The sequence below is a fragment of the Plectropomus leopardus genome, chromosome 7, assembly GCF_026936395.1.
Source record: "Plectropomus leopardus strain MGB_pleo_1.0 chromosome 7, ASM2693639v1, whole genome shotgun sequence".
Taxonomy (NCBI): Eukaryota; Metazoa; Chordata; class Actinopteri; order Perciformes; family Serranidae; genus Plectropomus; species Plectropomus leopardus.
Genome location: NC_142182.1, coordinates 29,900,368 through 29,921,287, shown reverse-complemented (window position 1 = coordinate 29,921,287; position 20,920 = coordinate 29,900,368). Strand labels below are relative to the sequence as shown.

At 34.6% G+C, this 20,920-nt stretch overlaps 1 protein-coding gene and 1 pseudogene across 1 annotated transcript in view; one reads left to right on the top strand and one right to left on the bottom strand.

Annotated features, from left to right (window-relative positions):
* The window catches only part of mapda (N6-Methyl-AMP deaminase), a 28,994-nt gene extending 8,361 nt beyond the window's left edge, over positions 1-20,633 (bottom strand). Inside the window, exons 1-9 of the mRNA XM_088080433.1 lie at positions 20,476-20,633; positions 20,222-20,352; positions 18,866-18,926; positions 18,675-18,762; positions 18,481-18,562; positions 17,857-17,983; positions 17,638-17,718; positions 17,412-17,550; positions 17,225-17,325 (exon numbers count right to left, since the gene is read on the bottom strand). Coding sequence (XP_087936559.1) covers positions 17,225-17,325; positions 17,412-17,550; positions 17,638-17,718; positions 17,857-17,983; positions 18,481-18,562; positions 18,675-18,762; positions 18,866-18,926; positions 20,222-20,352; positions 20,476-20,520 — 855 coding nt within the window. The 5' untranslated portion in view covers positions 20,521-20,633. The remainder of the gene's footprint in view (positions 1-17,224; positions 17,326-17,411; positions 17,551-17,637; positions 17,719-17,856; positions 17,984-18,480; positions 18,563-18,674; positions 18,763-18,865; positions 18,927-20,221; positions 20,353-20,475) is intronic.
* Positions 15,110-16,018, top strand: LOC148189218 (general transcription factor II-I repeat domain-containing protein 2B pseudogene; annotated as a pseudogene).
* Positions 20,634-20,920: the final 287 nt, after the last annotated feature.

Here is a 20,920-nt window from a genome sequence, read left to right as displayed (position 1 = left end):
TTAGACCAAAATATAGTTTGCCGAAAAAAGACATACCATAGCACAGGGAAAAATTGCCAAAAAAGTGATCGCTCCAAATGCAGAAAAAAGTCATAGTACATAATTTTGAGACCGTTTATAGTATAGCCTGTTGAAAAATCTGCCCAAAAAGTCAACATTTTGAGAGATTTAGACCAAAATACAGTTTGCCGAAAAAAGACATACTATAGCACAGGCAAAAATGGTCCAAAAAGTGATCGCACCAAATGCCGAAAAAAGTCATAGTACATAATTTTGAGACCGCTTATAGTATAGCCTGTTGAAAAATCTTTCCAAAAAGTCAATATTTTGAGAGATTTAGACCAAAATATAGTTTGCCAAAAAAAGACATACTATAGCACAGGCAAAAATGGTCCAAAAAGTGATTGCTTCAAATGCTGAAAAAAATCATACAACAGCATGTTGAGTGTGTTTATAGTATAGCCTGTTGAAAAATCTTTCCAAAAAGTCAATATTTTTAGAGATTTAGACCAAAATATAGTTTGCCGAAAAAAGACATACTATAGCACAGGCAAAAATGGTCCAAAAAGTGATTGCTCCAAATGCTGAAAAAAGTCATAGAACAGCATGTTGAGGCCGTTTATAGTATAGCCTGTTGAAAAAATCTTTCCAAAAAGTCAATATTTTTCGAGATTTAGACGAAAATATAGTTTGCCGAAAAAAGACATACTATAGCACAGGCAAAAATTGCCAAAAACTGATGGCTCCAAATGCAGAAAAAAGTCATAAAACAGCAACGTGAGACCCTTGATAGTATAGCCTGTTGAAAAATCTGCCCAAAAAGTCAATATTTTGAGAGATTTAGACCAAAATATAGTTTGCCGAAAAAAGACATACTATAGCACAGGCAAAAACTGCCAAAAAAGTGATGGCTCCAAATGCTGAAAAAAGTCATAAAACAGCAATGTGAGGCCGTTTATAGTATAGCCTGTTGAAAAATCTGCCCAAAAAGTCAACATTTTGAGAGATTTAGACCAAAGTACAGTTTGCCGAAAAAAGACATACCATAGCACAGGGAAAAATTGCCAAAAAAGTGATGGCTCCAAATGCAGAAAAAAGTCATAGTACATATTTTTGAGACCGTTTATAGTATAGCCTGTTGAAAAATCTGCCCAAAAAGTCAATATTTTCAGAGATTTAGACCAAAGTACAGTCTGCTGAAAAAAGACATACTATAGCACAGGGAAAAATGGTCCAAAAAGTGATCGCACCAAATGCCGAAAAAAGTCATAGGATATAATTTTGAGACCGTTTATAGTATAGCCTGTTGAAAAATCTGCCCAAAAAGTCAACATTTTGAGAGATTTAGACCAAAGTACAGTCTGCCGAAAAAAGACATACTATAGCACAGGCAAAAATTGCCAAAAAAGTGATGGCTCCAAATGCAGAAAAAAGTCATAGTACATAATTTTGAAACAGTTTATAGTATAGCCTGTTGAAAAATCTGCCCAAAAAGTCAATATTTTGAGAGATTTAGACCAAAATATAGTTTGCCGAAAAAAGACATACTATAGCACAGGGAAAAATGGTCCAAAAAGTGATCGCTCCAAATGCTGAAAAAAGTCATAGAACAGCATGTTGAGTGTGTTTATAGTATAGCCTGTTGAAAAATCTTTCCAAAAAGTCAATATTTTTCGAGATTTAGACGAAAATATAGTTTGCCAAAAAAAGACATACTATAGCACAGGCAAAAATTGCCAAAACGTGATGGCTCCAAATGCTGAAAAAAGTCATAAAACAGCAATGTGAGACCCTTGATAGTATAGCCTGTTGAAAAATCTGCCCAAAAAGTCAATATTTTTAGAGATTTAGACCAAAGTACAGTCTGCCGAAAAAAAGACATACTATAGCACAGGGAAAAATGGCCAAAAAAAGTCATGTCTCCAAATGCTGAAAAAAGTCATAGAACAGCATGTTGAGTGTGTTTATAGTATAGCCTGTTGAAAAATCTACTCAAAAAGTCAATATTTTGAGAGATTTAGACCAAAATATAGTTTGCCGAAAAAAGACATACCATAGCACAGGGAAAAATTGCCAAAAAAGTGATCGCTCCAAATGCAGAAAAAAGTCATAGTACATAATTTTGAGACAGTTTATAGTATAGCCTGTTGAAAAATCTGCCCAAAAAGTCAATATTTTGAGAGATTTAGACCAAAATATAGTTTGCCGAAAAAAGACATACTATAGCACAGGGAAAAATGGTCCAAAAAGTGATTGCTTCAAATGCTGAAAAAAGTCATACAACAGCATGTTGAGTGTGTTTATAGTATAGCCCTTTGAAAAATCTTTCCAAAAAGTCAATATTTTTAGAGATTTAGACGAAAATATAGTTTGCCGAAAAAAGACATACTATAGCACAGGCAAAAATTGCCAAAAAGTGATGGCTCCAAATGCAGAAAAAGTCAAAAACAGCAATGTGAGACCGTTTATAGTATAGCCTGTTGAAAAATCTGCCCAAAAAGTCAACATTTTGAGAGATTTAGACCAAAGTACAGTCTGCCGAAAAAAGACATACTATAGCACAGGCAAAAATGGTCCAAAAAGTGATCGCACCAAATGCCGAAAAAAGTCATAGTACATAATTTTGAGACTGTTTATAGTATAGCCCTTTGAAAAATCTTTCCAAAAAGTCAATATTTTTAGAGATTTAAACCAAAATATAGTTTGCCGAAAAAAGACTTACTATAGCACAGGGAAAAATTGCCAAAAAAGTGATTGCTCCAAATGCAGAAAAAAGTCATAAAACAGCAATGTGAGGCCGTTTATAGTATAGCCTGTTGAAAAATCTGCCCAAAAAGTCAACATTTTGAGAGATTTAGACCAAAGTACAGTCTGCCGAAAAAAGACATACTATAGCACAGGGAAAAATGGTCCAAAAAGTGATGGCTCCAAATGCAGAAAAAAGTCATAGTACATAATTTTGAGACAGTTTATAGTATAGCCTGTTGAAAAATCTTTCCAAAAAGTCAACATTTTGAGAGATTTAGACCAAAATATAGTTTACCGAAAAAAGACATACTATAGCACAGGAAAATTGGTCCAAAAAGTGATCGCTCCAAATGCAGAAAAAAGTCATAGTACATAATTTTGAGACTGTTTATAGTATAGCCTGTTGAAAAATCTTTCCAAAAAGTCAATATTTTCAGAGATTTAGACCAAAATATAGTTCGCCGAAAAAAGACATACTATAGCACAGGCAAAAATGGTCCAAAAAGTGATCGCTCCAAATGCTGAAAAAAGTCATAGAACAGCATGTTGAGGCCGTTTATAGTATAGCCTGTTGAAAAATCTTTCCAAAAAGTCAATATTTTGAGAGATTTAGACGAAAATATAGTTTGTCAAAAAAGACATACTATAGCACAGGCAAAATTGCCAAAAAGTGATGGCTCCAAATGCAGAAAAAAGTCATAAAACAGCAATGTGAGACCGTTGATAGTATAGCCTGTTGAAAAATCTGCCCAAAAAGTCAATATTTTCAGAGATTTCGACCAAAGTACATTTTCCCGAAAAAAGACATACTATAGCACAGGGAAAAATTGTCAAAAAAGTGATGGCTCCAAATGCAGAAAAAAGTCATAGTACATAATTTTGAGACCGTTTATAGTATAGCCTGTTGAAAAATCTACTCAAAAAGTCAATATTTTCAGAGATTTAGACCAAAATATAGTTTGCCAAAAAAAGACATACTATAGCACAGGGAAAAATGGTCCAAAAAGTGATGGCTCCAAATGCAGAAAAAAGTCATAGTACATAATTTTGAGACAGTTTATAGTATAGCCTGTTGAAAAATCTTTCCAAAAAGTCAATATTTTGAGAGATTTAGACCAAAATATAGTTCGCCGAAAAAAGACATACTATAGCACAGAGAAAAATTGCCAAAAAGTGATCGCTCCAAATGCAGAAAAAGTCATAGTACATAATTTTGAGACCGTTTATAGTATAGCCTGTTGAAAAATCTTTCCAAAAGTCAATATTTTGAGAGATTTAGACCAAAATATAGTTTGTCAAAAAAGACATACTATAGCACAGGGAAAAATGGTCCAAAAAGTGATGGCTCCAAATGCTGAAAAAAGTCAAAAAACAGCATGTTGAGTCTGTTTATAGTATAGCCTGTTGAAAAATCTGCACAAAAAAATCAATATTTTGACAGATTTAGACGAAAATATAGTTTGCCGAAAAAAGACATACTATAGCACAGGGAAAAATGGTCCAAAAAGTGATGGCTCCAAATGCAGAAAAAAGTCATAAAACAGCAATGTGAGACCGTTGATAGTATAGCCTGTTGAAAAATCTGCCCAAAAAGTCAACATTTTGAGAGATTTGGACCAAAGTACAGTTTGCCGAAAAAAGACATACCATAGCACAGGGAAAAATTGCCAAAAAAGTGATGGCTCCAAATGCAGAAAAAAGTCATAGTACATAATTTTGAGACCGTTTATAGTATAGCCTGTTGAAAAATCTGTCCAAAAAGTCAATATTTTCAGAGATTTAGACCAAAATATAGTTTGCGAAAAAGACATACTATAGCACAGGAAAAAGGGTCGAAAAAGTGATGGCTCCAAATTTAGAAAAAAGTCATAGTACATAATTTTGAGACAGTTTATAGTATAGCCTGTTGAAAAATCTTTCCAAAAAGTCAACATTTTGAGAGATTTAGACCAAAATATAGTTTACGAAAAAGACATACAAAAGCACAGGGAAAAATGGTCCAAAAAGTGATCGCACCAAATGCCGAAAAAAGTCATAGTACATAATTTTGAGACCGTTTATAGTATAGCCTGTTGAAAAATCTGCCCAAAAAGTCAATATTTTCAGAGATTTAGACCAAAATATAGTTTGCCGAAAAAAGACATACAAAAGCACAGGGAAAATGGTCCAAAAAGTGATCGCTCCAAATGCTGAAAAAGTCATAGAACAGCATGTTGAGTCTGTTTATAGTATAGCCTGTTGAAAAATCTTTCCAAAAAGTCAATATTTTTAGAGATTTAGACGAAAATATAGTTTGCCGAAAAAAGACATACTATAGCACAGGCAAAAATGGTCCAAAAAGTGATTGCTCCAAATGCTGAAAAAAGTCATAGTAAATAATTTTGAGATCGTTTATAGTATAGCCTGTTGAAAAATCTGCCCAAAAAGTGAATATTTTGAGAGATTTAGACCAAAATATAGTTTACCGAAAAAAGACATACAAAAGCACAGGGAAAATTGGTCCAAAAAGTGATCGCTCCAAATACAGAAAAAAGTCATAGTACATAATTTTGAGACCGTTTATAGTATAGCCTGTTGAAAAATCTGCCCAAAAAGTCAACATTTTGAGAGATTTAGACCAAAATATAGGTGGCAAAAAAAGACGTACAGGCAAAAATGGTCCAAAAATTGATCGCTCCAATTGCCGAAAAAAGTCATAGAACAGCATATTGAGGCTGTTTATAGTATAGCCCGTTGACTACTAAAAAAAGTCAATATTTTCAGAGATTTATACCAAAATATAGTTTGCCGAAAAAAGACATACTATAGCACAGGCAAAAATGGTCCACAAAGTGATCGCTCCAAATGCTGAAAAAAGTCAAAAAACAGCATGTTGAGACTGTTTATAGTATAGCCTGTTGAAAAATCTGCCCAAAAAGTCAACATTTTGAGAGATTTAGACCAACGTATAGTCTGCCGAAAAAAGACATACTATAGCACAGGGAAAAATGGTCCAAAAAGTGATCGCTCCAAATGCAGAAAAAAGTCATAGAACAGCATGTTGAGTGTGTTTATAGTATAGCCTGTTGAAAAATCTACTCAAAAAGTCAATATTTTGAGAGATTTAGACCAAAATATAGTTTGCCGAAAAAAGACATACTATAGCACAGGGAAAAATTGTCAAAAAAGTGATGGCTCCAAATGCTGAAAAAAGTCATACAACAGCATGTTGAGTGTGTTTATAGTATAGCCTGTTGAAAAATCTTTCCAAAAAGTCAACATTTTGAGAGATTTAGACCAAAGTACAGTTTGCTGAAAAAAGACATACCATAGCACAGGGAAAAATTGCCAAAAAAGTGATGGCTCCAAATGCAGAAAAAAGTCATAGTACATAATTTTGAGACAGTTTATAGTATAGCCTGTTGAAAAATCTGCCCAAAAAGTCAACATTTTGAGAGATTTAGACCAAAATATAGTTTACAAAAAAAGACATACAAAAGCACAGGGAAAATTGGTCCAAAAGTGATCGCTCCAAATACAGAAAAAGTCATAGTACATAATTTTGAGACCGTTTATAGTATAGCCTGTTGAAAAATCTACCCAAAAAGTCAATATTTTCAGAGATTTAGACCAAAATATAGTTCGCCGAAAAAAGACATACTATAGCACAGGCAAAAATGGTCCAAAAAGTGATCGCTCCAAATGCTGAAAAAGTCATAGAACAGCATGTTGAGTCTGTTTATAGTATAGCCTGTTGAAAAATCTTTCCAAAAAGTCAATATTTTTAGAGATTTAGACGAAAATATAGTTTGCCGAAAAAAGACATACTATAGCACAGGCAAAAATTGCCAAAAAGTGATGGCTCCAAATGCAGAAAAAAGTCATAAAACAGCAATGTGAGACCCTTGATAGTATAGCCTGTTGAAAAATCTGCCCAAAAAGTCAATATTTTGAGAGATTTAGACCAAAATATAGTTTGCCGAAAAAAGACATACTATAGCACAGGCAAAAATGGTCCAAAAAGTGATTGCTCCAAATGCTGAAAAAAGTCAAAAGACAGCATGTTGAGTCTGTTTATAGTATAGCCTGTTGAAAAATCTGCCCAAAAAGTCAATATTTTCAGAGATTTAGACCAAAATATAGTTTGCCGAAAAGACTTACTATAGCACAGGGAAAAATTGCCAAAAAAGTGATTGCTCCAAATGCAGAAAAAAGTCATAGTACATAATTTTGAGACCGTTTATAGTATAGCCTGTTGAAAAATCTTTCCAAAAAGTCAATATTTTGAGAGATTTAGACCAAAATATAGTTTGCCGAAAAAAGACATACTATAGCACAGGCAAAAATGGTCCAAAAAGTCATGGCTCCAAATGCTGAAAAAAGTCATACTACAGCATGTTGAGTGTGTTTATAGTATAGCCTGTTGAAAAATCTGCCCAAAAAGTCAATATTTTGAGAGATTTAGACCAAAATATAGTTTGCCAAAAAAAGACATACTATAGCACAGGCAAAATTGTCAAAAAAGTGATGGCTCCAAATGCAGAAAAAAGTCATAGTACATAATTTTGAGACAGTTTATAGTATAGCCTGTTGAAAAATCTGCCCAAAAAGTCAATATTTTCAGAGATTTAGACCAAAATATAGTTTGCCGAAAAAAGACATACTATAGCACAGGCAAAAATGGTCCAAAAAGTGATGGCTCCAAATGCTGAAAAAACTCATAGAACAGCATGTTGAGTGTGTTTATAGTATAGCCTGTTGAAAAATCTTTCCAAAAAGTCAATATTTTCAGAGATTTAGACAAAAATATAGTTTGCCGAAAAAGACATACTATAGCACAGGCAAAATTGCCAAAAAGTGATGGCTCCAAATGCAGAAAAAAGTCATAAAACAGCAATGTGAGGCCGTTTATAGTATAGCCTGTTGAAAAATCTGCCCAAAAAGTCAACATTTTGAGAGATTTAGACGAAAATATAGTTTGCCGAAAAAAGACATACAAAAGCACAGGGAAAATGGTCCAAAAAGTGATGGCTCCAAATGCTGAAAAAAGTCATAGTACATAATTTTGAGACCGTTTATAGTATAGCCTGTTGAAAAATCTGCCCAAAAAGTCAACATTTTGAGAGATTTAGACCAAAATATAGTTTGCCGAAAAAAGACATACTATAGCACAGGCAAAAACTGCCAAAAAAGTGATGGCTCCAAATGCAGAAAAAAGTCATAGTACATAATTTTGAGACCGTTTATAGTATAGCCTGTTGAAAAATCTTTCCAAAAAGTCAATATTTTTAGAGATTTAGACGAAAATATAGTTTGCCGAAAAAAGACATACTATAGCACAGGGAAAAATGGTCCAAAAAGTGATGGCTCCAAATGCTGAAAAAAGTCAAAAAACAGCATGTTGAGTCTGTTTATAGTATAGCCTGTTGAAAAATCTGCCCAAAAAGTCAATATTTTGAGAGATTTAGACGAAAATATAGTTTGCTGAAAAAAGACATACTATAGCACAGGCAAAAATTGCCAAAAAAGTGATGGCTCCAAATGCAGAAAAAAGTCATAGTACATAATTTTGAGACAGTTTATAGTATAGCCTGTTGAAAAATCTGCCCAAAAAGTCAATATTTTGAGAGATTTAGACCAAAATATAGTTTGCCAAAAAAAGACATACTATAGCACAGGCAAAAATTGCCAAAAAAGTGATGGCTCCAAATGCTGAAAAAAGTCATAGCACATAATTTTGAGACAGTTTATAGTATAGCCTGTTGAAAAATCTGCCCAAAAAGTCAATATTTTCAGAGATTTAGACCAAAATATAGTTTGCCGAAAAAAGACATACTATAGCACAGGGAAAAATTGCCAAAAAAGTGATGGCTCCAAATGCAGAAAAAAGTCATAGTACATAATTTTGAGACAGTTTATAGTATAGCCTGTTGAAAAATCTGCCCAAAAAGTCAATATTTTCAGAGATTTAAACCAAAGTACATTTTCCCGAAAAAAGACATACTATAGCACAGGGAAAAAATTGTCAAAAAAGTGATGGCTCCAAATGCAGAAAAAAGTCATAGTACATAATTTTGAGACAGTTTATAGTATAGCCTGTTGAAAAATCTGCCCAAAAAGTCAATATTTTGAGAGATTTAGACCAAAATATAGTTTGCCGAAAAAAGACATACTATAGCACAGGCAAAAATGGTCCAAAAAGTGATTGCTTCAAATGCTGAAAAAAGTCATACAACAGCATGTTGAGTGTGTTTATAGTATAGCCTGTTGAAAAATCTGCCCAAAAAGTCAATATTTTGAGAGATTTAGACGAAAATATAGTTTGCCGAAAAAAGACATACTATAGCACAGGCAAAAATTGCCAAAAAAGTGATGGCTCCAAATGCAGAAAAAAGTCATAGTACATAATTTTGAGACAGTTTATAGTATAGCCTGTTGAAAAATCTGCCCAAAAAGTCAATATTTTGAGAGATTTAGACGAAAATATAGTTTGCCGAAAAAAGACATACTATAGCACAGGGAAAAATGGTCCAAAAAGTGATCGCTCCAAATGCTGAAAAAAGTCATAGAACAGCATGTTGAGGCCGTTTATAGTATAGCCTGTTGAAAAATCTTTCCAAAAAGTCAATATTTTGAGAGATTTAGACCAAAATATAGTTTGCCGAAAAAAGACATACTATAGCACAGGCAAAAATTGCCAAAAAGTGATGGCTCCAAATGCAGAAAAAAGTCATAAAACAGCAATGTGAGACCCTTGATAGTATAGCCTGTTGAAAAATCTGCCCAAAAAGTCAACATTTTGAGAGATTTAGACCAAAGTACAGTCTGCCGAAAAAAGACATACTATAGCACAGGGAAAAATGGTCCAAAAAGTGATCGCTCCAAATGCTGAAAAAAGTCATAGAACAGCATATTGAGGCTGTTTATAGTATAGCCCGTTGACTACTAAAAAAAGTCAATATTTTGAGAGATTTATACCAAAATATAGTTTGCCGAAAAAAGACATACTATAGCACAGGGAAAAATGGCCAAAAAAAGTCATGTCTCCAAATGCCGAAAAAAGTCATAGTACATAATTTTGAGACCGCTTATAGTATAGCCTGTTGAAAAATTTGTCCAAAAAGTCAATATTTTGAGAGACTTAGACCAAAATATAGTTTGCCGAAAAAAGACATACTATAGCACAGGCAAAAATGGTCCAAAATGTGATTGCTTCAAATGCTGAAAAAAGTCATAAAACAGCAATGTGAGGCCGTTTATAGTATAGCCTGTTGAAAAATCTACTCAAAAAGTCAATATTTTAAGAGATTTAGACCAAAGTACATTTTCCCGAAAAAAGACATACTATAGCACAGGGAAAAAATTGTCAAAAAAGTGATGGCTCCAAATGCAGAAAAAAGTCATAGTACATAATTTTGAGACAGTTTATAGTATAGCCTGTTGAAAAATCTGCCCAAAAAGTCAATATTTTGAGAGATTTAGACCAAAATATAGTTTGCCAAAAAAAGACATACTATAGCACAGGCAAAAATTGCCAAAAAAGTGATGGCTCCAAATGCTGAAAAAAGTCAAAAAACAGCATGTTGAGTCTGTTTATAGTATAGCCTGTTGAAAAATCTGCCCAAAAAGTCAACATTTTGAGAGATTTAGACCAAAGTACAGTCTGCCGAAAAAAGACATACCATAGCACAGGGAAAAATTGCCAAAAAAGTGATGGCTCCAAATGCAGAAAAAAGTCATAGTACATAATGTTGAGACCGTTTATAGTATAGCCTGTTGAAAAATCTGCCCAAAAAGTCAATATTTTCAGAGATTTAGAACAAAGTACAGTCTGCTGAAAAAAGACATACTATAGCACAGGGAAAAATGGTCCAAAAAGTGATCGCACCAAATGCCGAAAAAAGTCATAGTACATAATTGTGAGACCGTTTATAGTATAGCCTGTTGAAAAATCTGCCCAAAAAGTCAACATTTTGAGAGATTTAGACCAAAGTACATTCTGCCGAAAAAAGACATACTATAGCACAGGGAAAAAAGGTCAAAAAAGTGATGGCTCCAAATGCAGAAAAAAGTCATAGTACATAATTTTGAAACAGTTTATAGTATAGCCTGTTGAAAAATCTGCCCAAAAAGTCAATATTTTGAGAGATTTAGACCAAAATATAGTTTGCCGAAAAAAGACATACTATAGCACAGGCAAAAATGGTCCAAAAAGTGATTGCTCCAAATGCTGAAAAAAGTCATACAACAGCATGTTGAGTGTGTTTATAGTATAGCCTGTTGAAAAATCTTTCCAAAAAGTCAATATTTTCAGAGATTTAGACGAAAATATAGTTTGCCGAAAAAAGACATACTATAGCACAGGGAAAAATGGTCCAAAAAGTGATCGCTCCAAATGCTGAAAAAAGTCATAGAACAGCATGTTGAGGCCGTTTATAGTATAGCCTGTTGAAAAATCTTTCCAAAAAGTCAATATTTTTCGAGATTTAGACGAAAATATAGTTTGCCGAAAAAAGACATACTATAGCACAGGCAAAAATTGCCAAAAAAGTGATGGCTCCAAATGCAGAAAAAAGTCATAAAACAGCAATGTGAGGCCGTTTATAGTATAGCCTGTTGAAAAATCTGCCCAAAAAGTCAACATTTTGAGAGATTTAGACCAAAGTACAGTCTGCCTAAAAAAGACATACTATAGCACAGGGAAAAATGGTCCAAAAAGTGATCGCTCCAAATGCTGAAAAAAGTCATAGAACAGCATGTTGAGTGTGTTTATAGTATAGCCTGTTGAAAAATCTACTCAAAAAGTCAATATTTTCAGAGATTTAGACCAAAACATAGTTTGCAGAAAAAAGACATACTATAGCACAGGCAAAAATTGCCAAAAAGTGATCGCACCAAATGCCGAAAAAAGTCATAGTACATAATTTTGAGACCGTTTATAGTATAGCCTGTTGAAAAATCTGCACAAAAAAATCAATATTTTGAGAGATTTAGACGAAAATATAGTTTGCTGAAAAAAGACATACTATAGCACAGGGAAAAATGGTCCAAAAAGTGATTACTCCACATGCTGAAAAAGTCATAGTACATAATGTTGAGTCTGTTTATAGTATAGCCTGTTGAAAAATCTGCCCAAAAAGTCAACATTTTGAGAGATTTAGACGAAAATATAGTTTGCCGAAAAAAGACATACTATAGCACAGGGAAAAATGGTCCAAAAAGTGATCGCACCAAATGCAGAAAAAAGTCATAGTACATAATTTTGAGACCGTTTATAGTATAGCCTGTTGAAAAATCTGCACAAAAAAATCAATATTTTGAGAGATTTAGACGAAAATATAGTTTGCCGAAAAAAGACATACTATAGCACAGGCAAAAACTGCCACAAAAGTGATGGCTCCAAATGCTGAAAAAAGTCATAAAACAGCAATGTGAGGCCGTTTATAGTATAGCCTGTTGAAAAATCTGCCCAAAAAGTCAACATTTTGAGAGATTTAGACCAAAGTACAGTCTGCCGAAAAAAGACATACTATAGCACAGGGAAAAATGGTCCAAAAAGTGATGGCTCCAAATGCCGAAAAAAGTCATAGAACAGCAATGTGAGGCCGTTTATAGTATAGCCTGTTGAAAAATCTACTCAAAAAGTCAATATTTTAAGAGATTTAGACAAAAATATAGTTTGCCGAAAAAAGACATACTATAGCACAGGGAAAAATTGCCAAAAAGTGATGGCTCCAAATGCAGAAAAAGTCATAGTACATAATTTTGAGACCGTTTATAGTATAGCCTGTTGAAAAATCTGCCCAAAAAGTCAACATTTTGAGAGATTTAGACGAAAATATAGTTTGCCGAAAAAAGACATACTATAGCACAGGCAAAAATGGTCCAAAAAGTGATTGCTTCAAATGCTGAAAAAAGTCATACAACAGCATGTTGAGTGTGTTTATAGTATAGCCTGTTGAAAATCTTTCCAAAAAGTCAATATTTTTAGAGATTTAGACGAAAATATAGTTTGCCGAAAAAAGACATACTATAGCACAGGCAAAAATGGTCCAAAAAGTGATTGCTCCAAATGCAGAAAAAAGTCATAGAACAGCATGTTGAGGCCGTTTATAGTATAGCCTGTTGAAAATCTTTCCAAAAAGTCAATATTTTGAGAGATTTAGACCAAAATATAGTTTGCCGAAAAAAGACATACTATAGCACAGGCAAAAATGGTCCAAAAAGTGATTACTCCACATGCTGAAAAAAGTCATACAACAGCATGTTGAGTCTGTTTATAGTATAGCCTGTTGAAAAATCTTTCCAAAAAGTCAATATTTTCAGAGATTTAGACAAAAATATAGTTTGCCGAAAAAAGACATACTATAGCACAGGGAAAAAATTGTCAAAAAAGTGATGGCTCCAAATGCAGAAAAAAGTCATAGAACAGCAATGTGAGGCCGTTTATAGTATAGCCTGTTGAAAAATCTGCCCAAAAAGTCAATATTTTTAGAGATTTAGACCAAAATATAGTTTGCCGAAAAAAGACTTACTATAGCACAGGCAAAAATGGTCCAAAACGTGATCGCTCCAAATGCAGAAAAAAGTCATAGTACATAATTTTGAGACAGTTTATAGTATAGCCTGTTGAAAAATCTTTCCAAAAAGTCAACATTTTGAGAGATTTAGACCAAAATATAGTTTACCGAAAAAAGACATACTATAGCACAGGCAAAAATTGGTCCAAAAAGTGATCGCTCCAAATACAGAAAAAAGTCATAGTACATAATTTTGAGACCGTTTATAGTATAGCCTGTTGAAAAATCTTTCCAAAAAGTCAATATTTTCAGAGATTTAGACCAAAATATAGTTCGCCGAAAAAAGACATACTATAGCACAGGCAAAAATGGTCCAAAAAGTGATCGCTCCAAATGCTGAAAAAAGTCATAGAACAGCATGTTGAGGCCGTTTATAGTATAGCCTGTTGAAAAATCTTTCCAAAAAGTCAATATTTTTCGAGATTTAGACGAAAATATAGTTTGCCAAAAAAAGACATACTATAGCACAGGCAAAAATTGCCAAAACGTGATGGCTCCAAATGCAGAAAAAAGTCATAAAACAGCAATGTGAGACCCTTGATAGTATAGCCTGTTGAAAAATCTGCCCAAAAAGTCAACATTTTGAGAGATTTAGACCAAAGTACAGTCTGCCGAAAAAAGACATACTATAGCACAGGGAAAAATGGTCCAAAAAGTGATGGCTCCAAATGCTGAAAAAAGTCATAGAACAGCATGTTGAGTGTGTTTATAGTATAGCCCGTTGAAAAATCTTCTCAAAAAGTCAATATTTTGAGAGACTTAGACCAAAATATAGTTTGCCGAAAAAAGACATACCATAGCACAGGGAAAAATTGCCAAAAAAGTGATCGCTCCAAATGCAGAAAAAAGTCATAGTACATAATTTTGAGACCGTTTATAGTATAGCCTGTTGAAAAATCTGCCCAAAAAGTCAACATTTTGAGAGATTTAGACCAAAGTACAGTTTGCCGAAAAAAGACATACCATAGCACAGGGAAAAATTGCCAAAAAAGTGATGGCTCCAAATGCAGAAAAAAGTCATAGTACATAATTTTGAGACCGTTTATAGTATAGCCTGTTGAAAAATCTTTCCAAAAAGTCAACATTTTGAGAGATTTAGACCAAAATATAGTTTGCCGAAAAAAGACATACTATAGCACAGGCAAAATTGGTCCAAAAGTGATCGCTCCAAATACAGAAAAAAGTCATAGTACATAATTTTGAGACGGTTTATAGTATAGCCTGTTGAAAAATCTGCCCAAAAAGTCAACATTTTGAGAGATTTAGACCAAAGTACAGTCTGCCGAAAAAAGACATACTATAGCACAGGCAAAAATGGTCCAAAAAGTGATGGCTCCAAATGCAGAAAAAAGTCATAGTACATAATTTTGAGACCGTTTATAGTATAGCCTGTTGAAAAATCTTTCCAAAAAGTCAACATTTTGAGAGATTTAGACCAAAATATAGTTTGCCGAAAAAAGACATACAAAAGCACAGGGAAAATTGGTCCAAAAAGTGATCGCTCCAAATACAGAAAAAAGTCATAGTACATAATTTTGAGACGGTTTATAGTATAGCCTGTTGAAAAATCTGCCCAAAAAGTCAATATTTTCAGAGATTTAGACGAAAATATAGTTTCCTGAAAAAAGACATACTATAGCACAGGGAAAACTGGCCAATAAAGTGATGGCTCCAAATTCTGAAAAAAGTCATAGAACAGCATGTTGAGGCCGTTTATAGTATAGCCCGTTGAAAAGTCTGCCGAAAACGTCAATATTTTGAGAGATTTAGTAATGTAACCATGTAATTGATATTGTAACCATGTAATTGATGTTGTAACTAAAAAAGTTAACTTCACCAGGGCACGAGCGTTAAATCACAGACAATTTGTTGCTTTTTTGGAGGAGCATGAGACTCAACATAGTGACATCGGCTACCACACAGCTGTCAGATGGCTCAGCCTGGGCAAAATGCTAAAACGAGTTTGGGACCTGAAAGCAGAGATTCGAGAGTTTTGTGAAAAGAAAGGCAAAGACATCCCAGAGCTCTCAGATGAGGACTGGATGGCAGATTTTGCATTTGCTGTTGATGTGACTGCACTGATGAATGACCTGAACACCAAACTGCAAGGCAAGGGCCTTTTTGTTCATGAAATGCACAGCCTAGTGAAGGCTTTCATGAGAAAGCTGCAGTTTCTTTCAAGCCAACTAGAGAGCAACACTCTCATTCACATGAAAACCCTGAAAGAAGTCGCACCATCAGCTGATCACCTCTGCAGGTACTCATCCATGTTAGGAGCACTTCATGGTGAGTTTTCAAGGCGATTTGAAGATCTCAGAGCAATCGAGGATGAAATGCACATGATTTCCTCTCCCTTTACCTGCACTGTGGATAATGCACCCAGTGATGTTCAGCTGGAACTCATTGACCTGCAGTCTGATGCGGTACTGGCAGACCACTTTAAGTCAGGATCACTGCTAGATTTTTGCTCTTCTCTCAAGGAGGAGAACTTTCCAAACCTGAGTAGACATGCTCAGAAGATGTTGGTTGTCTTTGGCTCTACTTACATATGTGAACAAACATTCTCAGTGATGAAGTTTACCAAATCCAGGTACAGATCCTCTCTCACTGATGATCACCTGTCAGCTGTGCTTCGCATCTCCACTTCAGACATTCAACCTGACTTTGATGCACTCGTGAAAGCCCAACAGAGACTAGATTTCTCTCACTGAACAAGAAAAAAGAACTGAAAAACACCAAATGAGGTGGTTAGACTACAAATGTACGCACCAACTAGCAGTGTACTGGGGCACTTTCTTTGGAGGCCGTTTTCTCAAAATCACAGTTCAGTGACAATCATTATGATAAGATGTTTCTTGCTTAATATTTGGAATACAAAGACAATATTGTGGTGTCTTCAGAAAGCTAAGAACCTCTTTCCAACTACATGAAACTCAAAATGTGTTTTGGAGTTAATGTGACTGAAAATGATCACTAATATGAGTCACAAATAGTAAAAGTGTTCAAATTTTGTTTACCATTGTTTTGGGAAATTTCACTGAATAAATGACATTTTTTGTAAGGCAACCTCACTTTGTCATTGCTTAATCAAAACATATACTCTTACCAGTCTCACCAGCTTGTCAAAACAGTGCTGCTTTTTATAAAGAAATACAATTAATATTGTGCAGAATTGAGTTCAACCTTTTGGCCTGGCCCTCCACAATATTTTCTGTTTCTCATGTGGCCCCATGGAAAAAAATAATTGCCCACCCCTGGTTTATAGTATAGCCTGTTGAAAAATCTACTCAAAAAGTCAATATTTTGAGAGATTTAGACCATAGTGCAGATTTCCAAAAAAAAGACATATTATAGCACAGGGTAAAATGACCAAAAAAGTGACGGCTCCAAATGCCGAAAAAAGTCATAGAACAGCAATGTGAGGCAGTTTATAGTATAGCCTTTTGAAAAATCTGCCAAAAAAGTCAATATTTTGAGAGATTTAGACCAAAGTACAGTTTGCCGAAAAAGACATACCATAGCACAGGGAAAAATGGCCAAAAAAGTGATGGCTCCAAATGCAGAAAAAAGTCATAGAACAGCATGCTGAGGCTATTTATAGTATAGCCTGTTGAAAAATCTACTCAAAAAGTCAGTATTTTGAGAGATTTCGACCAAAATATAATTTGCAGAAAAAAGTCAAACTATAGCACAGGGAAAAATGGCCAAAAAAGTGATGGCTCCAAATGCCGAAAAAAGTCATAGAACATCATTTTGAGGCTGTTTATAGTATAGCCTGTTGAAAAATCTGCCCAAAAAGTCAATATTTTGATTGTATTATTTAAAAAAGTCACAGTATGGTATGCCATAAGAAGGCAAAAAAAATCATGGTAAAGTATGCCATAAAATGTTAAAAGTAAGTAAAGTAAAAAACTTACACAAATCACACTTGGATGTCCCATCTGGTACCAGTACTTGAAATGATGTTTGGAGTAACATGGTACAGTTTGTCCTTTAACATTTGATGTCAGGCAAAGCTCTACAAGACACAGAAAGTTGAGAAAAAAATAAAAGTCAACATCTTGTGTGCACCACAGAAAACGTATTATTTCATCTCATCCTTACCCAGCGGTATGTTGTTCTTCACCACTTTGTCCACAACATTTTGGGATCCACCCACTTCAGGATGCAGGAAGGTGCCGTGACCGATTCTGTCTGGAGGAAGATTCAACAGCAAATCTGACTCCTCCAGCTGTGATGGTACCTGCAACAGTTTTTATTGTAATGTCAGTGCACACACAGATAATATGACTTCAAATGATTAACAGCTTAAAAAATGCCATGATCATACTTCTGAGAGGTGCAGTGACAACTTCAGTCCACAGTTCTTGGCCCTCTGTAGAGCAGGAAGCAGATCTTTGCCATGGCCAACCTTAAAATGAAAGTTACATAAACAACAAGTGATTTGACAAAATCCAATAGCTTGGCACACAAAAAAAAACAACTGAGCCCCACCATACTGGAATTATTATTCTAATGGTGCATAACATTCAGAATGATCTCAGCTGACTGTTGGATCTCCACTGAGGTCGAGTCCCACCACCAAACCATCAGAGGACAGCATGAACTCCTCAGCAAGCTTCATTGTCTCCATGGCAACTTCTGTCCCATTCCTGCGGTCAATAGCCACCAGAAACCTTCAGGACAGATGGACACATTAAGAAGCATTCACAACTGCTGCCAGCAGTCAAGTTACTGGATCATCATAGTAAAACATTATGCAGTATTTTGGTGCTTTTATTATCAGCCAGAGATGGTGGCAGCAGCGTGTGCAACACAGCTGCGTCTCACATACCCAAGATACATTTCTGGACTTGTTGCACACTGAAATAATAAATTCTCTGCCTAAATGACATCAATATCCACTCCCTCGCGTTTACACCGTTGGATGGCTTTGATGACAGTTTCAACATATCCCTTTAAAATATAGTTTTTCCAAAAAAAAGAAATACTATAGCACAGGGAAAAATGTCCAAAAAAGTGATGGCTCCAAATGTCGAAAAAGTCATAGAACAGCATGTTGAGGCCGTTTATAGTATAGCCTGTTGAAAAATCTGCCCAAAAAGTCAATATTTTGAGAGATTTAGACCATTTCTGGACTTTTCTGGACTGAAATAATACATTCTCTGCCTACCTGACATCAATATCCACTCCCTCGCGTTTACACTGTTGGATGGCTTTGATGACAGTTTCAACATATCCCTTTTTTGTCAATCCTGTAGGAGAAAGATTCTTTTTAAAAAACTTGTAAGCCAAATTATTTAGTAAGACCATCCTGATTGTAAATTACACAATCAAAGGTATTTGTGTCCATGCTGACATCCTTACCTGTGTTTTTCTCCTCCCTCGGTGTACTCCTCAGCTCTAAATATTTGACACCATCAGCTGCAAACTCATTGATAACATCTGTAGCCACCTGGAAAGAAAGAAAAGGGATCACATTAATGAAATTATGAGCAAGAAATGACAAATAAAAGAAAGCAAGATCTACTTTATTTTGAAAAACATTTAATACTAACCACCAGGATGTCCTCCTCAGTGTCGACCAGCTGGTGGATAACTCTGAAGACCTGAAAACATCTGCAGACGTATGCACCATGTTACTCTTCCCATTGGGCCTCACACAAGAAACTATAACCAACCAGTTTTCTCTTTTTTTTTGCTAGTATCCAGGATTTGTTCTTATTTTGTTAGTACCCATTGATTTGGGGGATTCACTAATGTTTTCTTATTTTTGTCTTTTTCTTAGGTAAGAGAAAATTTTATGAGAGGTCCAGAGCATCAAGAGAAAAACATCTTGCTTTCACGAATTATTGTCCAACACAAGGAAACAACATAAGCCCAACATAACTTTTATATTTGAGGAAGATTTTAAAAAATGCAATACTATCGTTTAATCAAATTTAGTTGGGGTTTTAGAGTGATTTTAATGACTGGATTATTAATTTTCAGGGCTAAGGGGACACTACTATACTTTGTCTATTGATCGCGAGTAGTGTAATTTCAATTACTGTGCGTCCTGCTGACCTAAGTACTGTACTTAAGTACAAATCTGAATTTTTACATTACTTGAGTGTCTTAATCTCATGCTTCTACTTCTACCCCACAAGACTTCAAAGGGGAAATACTGTACTTTTTAATCCACTATTATAATTATTGGTATTAGATAGCTACTTTACAAATTCATATTTTTAACATTAACCAAATATACAAAAATATACAAATACTGTCACTTAATTAGAAAATTAATTAAGTCATTTGATGCAACAAAAAAAATCATGAATCCAGCTTCTCACATATACATATATACTGTATGTATGAGGAATTGTTGTTTTTTTCTTTTCTTTTATTTACTTTGATTTATTAAATCTATTTAAACCTTTTTGCATGTGTTCTTTTACTTTTAATACTTAAAAGCGTTGCATGCAAACAGCAGGCCTACAACAGTTTCATTACTGCATTAGTTCTTACAAACTTTTTCTGGAGTCTCGGCACGAACCTGCTCTTATAGTGTTTAGGGGGCATTACCTGTGCTAACAGGTGACTTATGATCGCGTGAGAGCAGGTTTGGGTCGTAGAGAGCGTATAGTGCATCTGTAGTTTACTTCTTTTTTTTCTCCTACCAGAAAATTAAAATGAAGAATTTAAAGAGAATGTTGTTGCATGAAACCTAATGTCTGATCACCCTTTTTCTGCTTGAATACAATTCATTTTCCGTTAAACACGATATCAAATATCAACCGTATTGTTTTTTCATCCTTTAGGTAAAAGAAATACACGAATGAATGAATGGACGACGAATTTTTAACTAACAAACTGCTGGAAGAATTCGTTGCCAGCACTCGTAGTAAACTGTGAGTTAAAGGTATACGCACTCATCCAGAGTCCTCCGCTGGCCTTTGCCGATAGCTGTCATGCCGTGTTGGATGTTGAGATGCGGTTTTCGGCGGATGAGTTTCTCGATGGTTTGGGAGCTGACGGAGCCGTTAAGATGCGCGTGAAGCTCCTGGGAACATAAAAACGCAGACCTTAGCATGTAGCTCGTCATCAAGTAACTTACACGTGCCGTCTTTAAACTCATCCCAGTCTTTTTCTCATCGAAAGATTTAGCGGTACATTTGTGACTTACCACTTTTGGTAGCTCCCGATAAAAAGTATCAGCTTGATTTTCCATTACAGTGCTACAACAAAGCTTGTGCTTCTCCGCGAACCCCGGCTGTTCTCCGTCTCAACCACCCGACACTGTTTTCAGGCTACATTTCACGGTGGCACCACCGTGTGCACCACAGAAATACGCCCGTTTCAGAGTGGATTCACCTCATCAAGGTTCTGCTACTTTAACTGAAGCTCAAAAACTTCTTCAGAAGCCCAAAAATTAAAACTCATTTTATGCAAGAGTTTTCCCTTCCTTCTAATATATTATCATAGGTTCTATATTCTAAATTTAAATTTCATTAAAAATGTTTTTGTTTTTTTTATAATATATATATATATATATATATATATATATATATATATATATATATATATATATATATATATATATATATATATATATTTCGTTTAAAATGTTC